The sequence below is a fragment of the Gastrolobium bilobum genome, unplaced genomic scaffold (assembly GCF_033153095.1).
Source record: "Gastrolobium bilobum isolate Gb01-03AN ecotype WA unplaced genomic scaffold, APGP_CSIRO_Gbil_v1 utg71560, whole genome shotgun sequence".
Classification (NCBI taxonomy): domain Eukaryota; kingdom Viridiplantae; phylum Streptophyta; class Magnoliopsida; order Fabales; family Fabaceae; genus Gastrolobium; species Gastrolobium bilobum.
The window spans coordinates 35,457-44,835 of NW_026898941.1; the positions used below are offsets into that span (position 1 = coordinate 35,457).

General features: G+C 37.2%; 1 protein-coding gene across 3 annotated transcripts; it reads left to right on the plus strand.

The window, feature by feature from the left end:
- The first annotated feature begins 1,707 nt into the window (after positions 1-1,707).
- Positions 1,708-8,990, plus strand: LOC133285641 (uncharacterized). 3 transcript variants are annotated; one of them, XM_061482888.1, is made up of 4 exons: positions 1,708-2,793; positions 4,917-5,073; positions 7,508-7,860; positions 7,938-8,990. In XM_061482888.1, exons 1-2 carry the CDS (start codon positions 1,866-1,868, stop codon positions 5,012-5,014), a joined length of 1,026 nt encoding a protein of 341 aa, XP_061338872.1. In that variant the 5' UTR covers positions 1,708-1,865; the 3' UTR covers positions 5,015-5,073; positions 7,508-7,860; positions 7,938-8,990. The 3 variants fall into 3 exon arrangements, with proteins under 3 accessions (XP_061338872.1, XP_061338873.1, XP_061338874.1); XM_061482889.1 differs by lacking the exons at positions 7,508-7,860; positions 7,938-8,990 and adding an exon at positions 5,215-5,383; XM_061482890.1 differs by lacking the exons at positions 7,508-7,860; positions 7,938-8,990 and having other exon boundaries at positions 4,910-5,054.
- Positions 8,991-9,379: the final 389 nt, after the last annotated feature.

A 9,379-nucleotide genomic window follows, 5' to 3' on the forward strand; every position in this document is an offset into this window, starting at 1 on the left:
AAAGAAAGACATCAATTGATGAGAATAAAATAATTTTTTTTATGAACAAGGCCGGGTCACCGTTTGAACCGATCATGTCATCAATTTTTACAAAAATCAGCAGGGTCGCTCTAGTTCCATTATATAGCCGGTCCAATACAAAAATTGGACCGGTTATATGATCGATTCACCGATTTTTGAGTAGATCCGATTTTTAAAACATTGACCCATAATATATAGTTATAGGGTTCGCTTTTTCTGCAGTTACTGCATATAAGTTATCTGCAGTAAGCCCAATACGACGTCGTTTTGGGCGAAAATCATGTTATTTTCGTAATTTTAATTTATTTCAGGGTTATTATAGTCTTTATAATTATGATTTTCTATTCTTTCACTTTCAAAACGATGTCGTTTTGAACGTAAATGCAGATAACTTATCTGCATTAACTGCAAAAATATTTTTCTGATTGTTATAACTGCTAAAAGGATGTAACATTGTGTCGTTAAAAAAACACAAAGCTTTTTCCCTTTAATAAAAGGATATGCTTTTTCTGCAGTTATTGCAGATAAATTATCTGCAGTAAGCCCAATGCGATGTCGTTTTGGAGCGGAAATCATGGTGTTTTTGTAATTTTAATTTATTTCAGAGTTATTATAGTCTTTCTAATTGTAATTTCTAATCTTTCAATCTCAAAACGACTTCGTTTTGAGAGTAAATGCAGATAACTTATCTGCATTAATTGCATAAATATTTTTCTGTTAATAAAAACAAGTTAAGTTATGATTTCTATGTGGTAGCATTATTTAGGTTTCCTTAATTAAATGATTATTCTATTTGAGATTAGATATCTGTAACGTTCAATAGTGCGGTTAATAATATAAATCTACCTATAAGCCCATAATAAAAAGAAAACCGGGTTAATATATTTGGTAAGATTTCCTCTATATTCACTACACGAAAATTAGTTTGAGTTACAGAAACTCACCCAAATTCTTCCTTATATTCAAATGCCACTGTTGCACCCGAACTAGTGGACTCTTCCTCCTCCTCAGCTTCCAGTGCCATAATTGGATGGAGAGTATAATCCACAAGTGCAAAATGATAAAATCATACTTCTCAATTTTGTGGGTTATCTATAATCCAACGTATCAATTTATCAGCAATCTTATAAAATAATTTAAAATACAATAAACTCTTAAAAAAAATAGTCGTATAAATTTTAAAAACAACAAAATTAAGCATTTTAGAAGTTAAATTTTTAACATTTTAATATATTATTAGATGATAATGGGTCAAAATTAAACTTTATTGATAAAAAAAAATAGGACCAAAATTATCTTATAACTTCAATGCCGAAATCACCTAATGTGATGTTAATTTTTGTTTAACTACCCTGATTCATGTTGATGTTAATTTTCATTAAAATTCATCAAACACATGAATTAATATTCCTATAAATGATTCTTTCATCATTATTCGGGTAAATATAAGACGCAAAATAATAAAGGAAAAATAAATATATGTTGTGAGAAATTTTTTAGGTCAAGTCATATAGACAATCAACGGTGAAAGCTACTATTTTTAAAATAAAAGAAAATTGGTTGTATCACGTAAAAGTAGAAAAAGATTACCCAAATAATAATACCAACGCTTCGCAGAAGCTTCCACAAAACCTTCCTGTAGTGGCGGCTTCAGCAGCATCAGCATCATTTGACCTTTGACCGAAAAACCCAAACCAAAGCTCATCCCAATCTGAATCTTCCTTCTTCTTCTTCTTCCAAAGCTGAAATCGAAATCCCCAAAATCTCTACATAGACAAAAAAAAAAAAAAAAAAAAAAACTAACTCAGATTCATTCTTCATTCTTCATTCTCGTTGTTACACCAATGGGACTCTTTTCTTTTGCCTTTGCTGGTGTTGGATTCATTCTCATTGGAACTCACGAAGCCCTTAAAGCTTCTCAAATCTCTGATCCAAAACCAACCCTCACACCTTCTTCTTCACAACCCAATAAAACCCAATCTTCCTCAAATCTCTTTTTCATCTCTTTATCTATTTTTTCCTCTTTCTTCATCTTCAACTCTCTTATATCACTTCTCAACGCTCACACCTCAAACGACGCCGTTGGCTCAGCCTTACAGTTACAAGTCATACCCATCGCTTTGATTTTCCTCCTTTACTCTGTTCTATCACTCTTGGCCTCTCTACCTTCACAATTACTTGGTCTTGTTGGTGCTTTCGCTTTCGTTGAAGAGTTTCTCTTGTTCTATCTTCAAAGGAAAGACCCTAGTGGTATTGAGAATCGTTACTATGATCTCTTGCTTGTGCCAATAGCTGTTTGTGTTTTTTCCACTGTTCTTGAGTTGAAATCTCCGGAATCGTGTGTACCGAAATTGGGTCGTGGGGTTGGGTTGATTCTTCAAGGAACATGGTTTGTTCAAATGGGTTTGTCTTTGTTTTCTAGTTGGGTTGCTCATGGGTGTGATTTGCATCAAGTGAGTAGAGGGAATTACACTTTGAGGTGCAAGGGTCACCCTGAGTATCATAGGGCTAGAGCTATTGCAACACTTCAATTCAATTGTCATCTTGCTCTTATGGTGGTTGTGGTTGTTGGGTTTTACTCTGTGATTTGTGGGAGGAATGGTGGTTCACTTGATTCCTCTGCAAGTTACAAGCCAATTGGAGCTGAATTGCAGGCTTTTGAGAATTCAGGTAACTTTACTTTGGATTCTGATGGTGATGATGATGAAGAGATTGAGGATGGTGGCAATTTGGCGACCCAGAAGGCAATTGTTGTGGAACATGGTATGAATGGTAATGGCACTCATCATTGAGTTGGTGATTGAATGCTTGTATCATGTTGTTATATGGGAATGGAATTTCTGACGTGACATGAGGTCATGTGAGAGGATCTTAACTGTTTAGATACAAATGGGCGGTGATATGAGATAATATTAAGATAAAGGATGAGAAAAGAATCATCGTTGATTTGTATATGAACGGTTGAGTTTCTCTCACATGACCTGATATTACTTGAGAGGATTCATTCCCATTGTCTATAGTATCATTGCCTTCTCTTTGGTTAGGAGAATAAAATTCACTTTGTATAAAGGGATTATTTATATTGATTTGTTGCTGTTTATGGTTTCTTAGTTTTGGTTTTGGGTCTCTGTGACATATTATACCCCCCTCGGTTTCTTCAAGTGGAATTTTTGTCCTTTCTAGTATGTGTGACTCCTAATATTATTAAGTGACTATATGATTTATGTGATTAATTGTAGCTGTCATTCGAAGCTCTTTCTAGATTGTTATGGACGTTGTGGGATGGTTTGCAACAATTGATTGTTTTTCATTCCTGATCTTTGAGCCTGTACCTGTCCGATGGTTGAATCAACTTCAAAGTTATGGTTTCAGTATGCTTTGTGCATGAGAAACATAAATTTGAGAACATAGAAAACTTTAAGCAAGATCATGACACTTTGAGATACATATGGAGTCAAAAATAGTTCATGCCATCCTTGTAGGTTCATTGCATTCAGTAATATATAATGAGTTCAGAAGAATTAGAAAGGTTACTTATTAGCAGGGTACTCATAATGCAACTCAGAAATATAGAATTGGATATACATAGGAAATTAGATGCAATGTAAACATTTGATTCAATAATTTTAGCATTTGGAATTTGGAACCCAAATCACATGCTACTTTCGGCATTGAACAGCTAAGAAAGATAACTCTTTATGGTTAAAAGCTCAAAATATTCAGACTTCAGGAGCCCAATTAGTTTGATAGCCCAAATTCTACACCATGCTCAATCCTGGTAGCTCTTAATCCTGGCTAAATAACTTTCTTTGTAAGTATTTAAATTACTTCTTGTTTATTTCATATAAAAGCTTAGACACCGATCTTAATGGAGTGAAAATATTAGAATCTTATCGCTTTCAAAACAGGACCATTTTCTGGTTGAAAGTAGGACACAATTTGCAGAATTCATAATCCTGAGAACCTGTAGATTTGGCTTCATAACATGAGTTATAGGTAACCAAATTACATGGTACAAGTTGTATTTCGAAGCTGAGATATAAAACTTTATATGCTAAAAATTTCAAAAAAGTAAAAAAAATCACTACTCTTGAGACTACAGTTTTCACATTAAAAAAGGGTAAATTCTAACAATTCTCAGTTTCGTTGCATAGCTTTTGTTTTGGGGATCCAATTTGTGTGCAATCTGTTCCATCTGAAAGCTAAGAGACAAGGCATTAAAGAGCAAGTTCAAGTTCAATTTGTCACATCTGAAAGCGAATGGCTGTAATGGAGAATTTCCTTTCAACTGTTCAAAATGCCCTGGTTTCATTTGTTCAGTAAAACATAATCTTGATAACTGAAGTTACGAGTGCAAGTGCAAAATGCAACCAGACTTTATATAGGGATTAATGTTTCTTATATTGGAGGAGATAATTTTATCTTTTATACACATATAAAAGTGTGAGGTTCATGTGAAGAGAGGAGAGAGAAAAAAATATGGATCTCATGCATTTCATGTGAAAAAAGGAAAGAGAAAAAGAAAACATAGATCTCATATATTTTTTATACGTGTGTAGAAAATAAAATTATCTCTTATAATATGACAAATACTAATCCCTTTTATTAACTAAAAATCCGGCGAGAAAAGATTTGAATAAAGAAAAGACACATGCTATTATCCGTGTTCATATATGGCAGTAATATGAAAACTCACGTGGCACTAAAAATGAGTTCTAGATTAAGGATCATGAATCACGGGTTCAACCAGAAGCAGATTACATTCTTTAAGTGCCACACATTACTTGTTTAGTCAAGCAAAAATTACAAAATAAAATACATAAATTCATACTTTGTGTTTCATAAAATAGAACCAAGGAATCTCACCAAGTTATTTTGTTATGCATAGTGATCAGATCCGATTTTACAACTGGGTCGATTATGTGATCTTTCTCTACACAAATGGCCTGGAACCGCCTTGAGTCAGGGCATCTTGCAGTTAGAGCAGCTTTAACCCATGAGTCTTCAATAGAACAAGATGGAGGTGTACCTGCAAGACACTCCGACGCTCAAGTCAGTATCAATGTTAGGTTTATGTGTATTCTTATTGAATTAGATTGTTATACCTAGGCATGTACCCTTTATTTATATAGTGGTTCTGATGCCTCCTTACGAATGCGGTATGACCTCTGATTGGCTGTTTATGGACTGCAGGTTCAGCTAGTGCTTTCATAGCCTTATCTCTTTATGTCAGGCTATCTTGGTAGAGTAGTGGCAAGCTGGTGCTGTCTTCTATTCATTTGTTTAATAGCGCGGTGGATCTTTATTAGTGATTGCTTCCTTATCTATGAAGCTATATTAAAAGGCGGCTTATGCGCGATGGTGTCATTTCACCCTGTTACGCGCGATGGAGGCCATTGCGCCTCAATCTGGGCCTTGTGGGTATAGGCCTTATTCTATGGATTTTGGCCTTTGATGGGCCTGCTATATTTTATCCAGATCAGTTGCCCCTTAACTTGCAGCTTTGGTATTGACAAAGCTGGGAGATATATATATATATATTTTTTACGCGCGGTATGTCTTTGGCGCGCTTACTTATTGTCGCCCATATCATGCCGAGGAATCATCATTACTTAGCCGCTGAGAACGGTTGATTAGATGTTTAACTGTTAGAAGCATTAAATGCCACCGTAATTACATGGGTGTTTAGGGACAATCCTGGGTCATTTTAAACTTGAAACGTTTTACCTGCGCTCCGTGTGCCTTCTGTTTTTTCTGTTTTACTCAACACGTTTTAACCTTTTGGTCTTCCTCGCGGTGCCTTTTCATAATTGCACTGAGCTACTTAGTTGGAGGGAAATCATTCTAAGCTCTCACCTTTGTTACAAAAGCTTTTTTCTGTCGTATTCTATTTCTGGTTTATGCTTGACACGTCCTACTACTCTTTTGTTCGTTCTGAATTATAAATCTCAGGTATGTTTCCGCTTGCAATTTGTATCCTTCGTGTTCTGTTGCGTAGCTGCTTTCTTTCTTTAATTTGAGCTAGAGTATGTCTGATAATCGCAAGTTTGTGAATTTTATCAGAACAGTCGAACGATCAGTCTCCAATAGCCCTCCACCAAGGTCCTTACCTAGGTCGAGGTCATTGGGGACTGGGGAGTTGTGGCTAACTGGCAAGTGGGCTGCCCCTGGAAGAAAGTTAATTTGAATGATTGTGGTTCTTCTTTTCAATGTTTTGAAGTTGGATCTTCGTCTCGGAATCCTAATCGTGGGATAACCAGAACTTTGTCGCAACAAATTTCATCTCCTTTTCCAAAATCTTTCCCTAAAATGACAAATCCCATTTTCATATCAAGTGATTCCTCTTCGAATTCTGGGTCTGGCCACAACCTTGTTAATGCCCTAGATTCTGATTTTTCTCCTTCAATTTCATCGCGCAGTACTTCGCCTTCTACCGCGCGCGAAAACCAAAAAACAACTGGGTACCCATATAAAAAACAAAATTTTGACAACTTTAAATCTGCTTTGCTAATTCCTCATCTACTTCTTCTATCTTTACTAATACCTCATCTTCTGAATCAGATCTCATCTCGCCTCAAATTAAAGAAATCATGGCCTGAGGCCACTAGGTCGGGTAAGCGAGATATCCACGATGAAGAAGCTTTGGATTGGGTGTCTGACATTGTGTTGGACATGGTTTCTATCTACAACTCTCCAGGGGAATTGGAGGAGCTAAAAGCTGTCATTCATCTGACCCCAAACAAAGTACAGAACGGCAAGTGGGAATTGTCTGTAGCTCCCATGAATGAGCGAGTGTGCTCACCGCGCGAGGGCAGATCCTCCAAGCATTTCCTTATGATGTATGCTTTTTATTTTTTAAACTTAGGAGTAAGACTTCCTTTTTCCTCCTTCATATGTAAGCTGCTGGAACATCTCTATGTAGCCCCCTTCTAGTAAACCCCCAATGCATGGGGTTTTATTAGAGTATACGAGATGGTTTGTAAGGCTTACGGCCTTTTTCAATCTCCCGAGTCATTTCTTTGCTTATTCAACGTGTATGAGACACATTCCAGTTGGTTATCGTTTCGGGGGAGCGTGAGACACAAATTTTGTGATTCCTATCAAAGGAAAGTGCACAAGTGGAGCCCTAAATATTTCAAGATAATACCCCAATCTTTCCTTTGTATTGGATGCGATGCCATTCAGAGGAATTCAAATTGAATATAGGTTTTGAAGATTTGAGTGACTTGGAGAAGCTTATCGTGACAACTTTGTGTAAGATCGCGCGGGAAGCGTTTGACAGTGGTTATCTGAGTACTTATACAATCTTGAATGAGTACACTGATGATAATATTAAAGTTTTCCTGGGTAAATAATTTATGAATTGATTGTTTTAACATGTCATTTCTTGCTATCTTTGCTTATATCGATTTGTCTTCTGATGTGATTTGCTTGTTCATTCCTGATACCGCGATGGCTGCCACTTTATCAAAATTGGAGGCAATAGTAGCGAGGCGAGCTGCTGAAGATGCCACCCAATATGGTCCTGCGATGCCATCAGCCACTGCCTCTCGTACTGGTGCCGAATAAAGTCATGGAACCGCGCAGTGATGACCCATGCCCCTTCTCCTAAAAATAAAGAAGTGGTGAATTTGCCACTGGGGTAGAAGAGAAAGTCTGCAGAGACTGATGCAGGTTTATAGGATTCAACCTACTTTGGGGACGGTTGGGGTGTGAACGCGGACCTGTTTGCAAAAGGTAGGGAGATTGGTCTGCTAATTGAAGACACTCTCATAGATAAATGGTTGAATGCTGTTGTAAGGCCGAGTGTGGCCAACCAGCACATAATGTCTGTGCCGGGTAAGTATCATTATTTGTCAGTTTGGTGTATAAAATTGTGCCTTTTAATTCATGACATAATTTTTTCTGTGTGGCAGGGACGGTTTCGTATCTCAAGGAATGCATTGTGGACTTGAAGGGCGAGAAGGCCATCTTGCGCGCTGAGTTTGAGGAATTTAAGAAAAAGGCTGAGGAAGATTAAGCCAAGATTGCGTAGGAATTAAAGGAATTAAAAGCAAGCCACAAAGAACTGAAGACAGAGAAGACCAATCTCTCGAAGCATGTCATGGATCTGGAGGCTAACGTAGATACTCTGGAAGAAAAAATGACTTTTTTGAAGAGTGAAGTGCAGAAATGTCAAAATTTATTTGAGAAAGAGGCCGAGGGGACCTATGTCAATATTCTTAATCAAGTGTGTCTCTTCAATCCAACTGTGAAGTTGGATAACATCCATTATCTCCATTTCATCAAAGATGGAAAGCTAATGACTTTGAACGATAATAATGAAGAAGAGTTGGTAGAGTTGTTTAGCGCGACGGACACGGAGACTCCGCCCCAGACAACTGTGCCATCAAACCAAGATGATGGCCTTGGGGTGGCAAATGTTTACAGATCCGATTTTACAACTTGGCCGATCATGTGATCTTTTTCTACACAAATGGTCTGGAACCGCCTTGAGTCAGAGCATAAGCAGTTGGGGCAAATTTAACCCATGAGTCTTCAATGGAACAAGATGTGGGGTGTACCTGCAAGATACTCCGACGCTCAAGTCAGATATGGTTCAAGCAGGTTTTATTATGTAGAAGAAGATGTGTACCTTGGGTTAACACATATGTATTTATAGTGGAGAGATGACCAGCTTGAGAGATGCCTTTCTTCATGGTGAAGGTAGAGATTCCTCCTTATTGGTTCTTGTGGGAGGCTTGGAGATAATGTTTGCAGAAGTATGTAGAAGGAGTAGCTTGCTGTCATATGGCTTTTAATATATAGGAGCTTTGCTGAGATATGCTTTAGGAGATAAAGAAATGGTAGCAGGCTAGCAGCCTTTGTTGACTGTCATCTTTCTTAGTGATGAAGGCTTTTAATTTGGGCCTTGTCTTTATTATTATTCTAGATCAGAAGTCCCCCAGCTCGGTGCTTATGCCAAAGGCATGAGTAGCGAGATGTATAAGTCTGCGACATCATTTGCCTGTGTGGTGACTAAGCAATTTCATTTTACTTGCGCCTTTATTGTGCACCATGGTTTGTACCTTGTCGGTGCTTTAAGGGCTTCATAGTTGTTTACTTGTATCCTGCATTTTTACACAATTCATAATTCATACTTTATTTATTTTGCATACCTTTTAACAATGACATCTTGTGTGCTCTTGGGTTTGATGTCGCTGAAGTTTTCCTTTTAGGTGAAACAGTTGTGGAACTTTGATGCCACATATTTGATGTCGCTTTGATGTTGTCAGATGTTTTAACCAGTTAAGATTTTACCTTCCTTAATCTTCATGGATGTTTTAACCAGTTAAGGTTTTACTTTCCTTAATCTTCA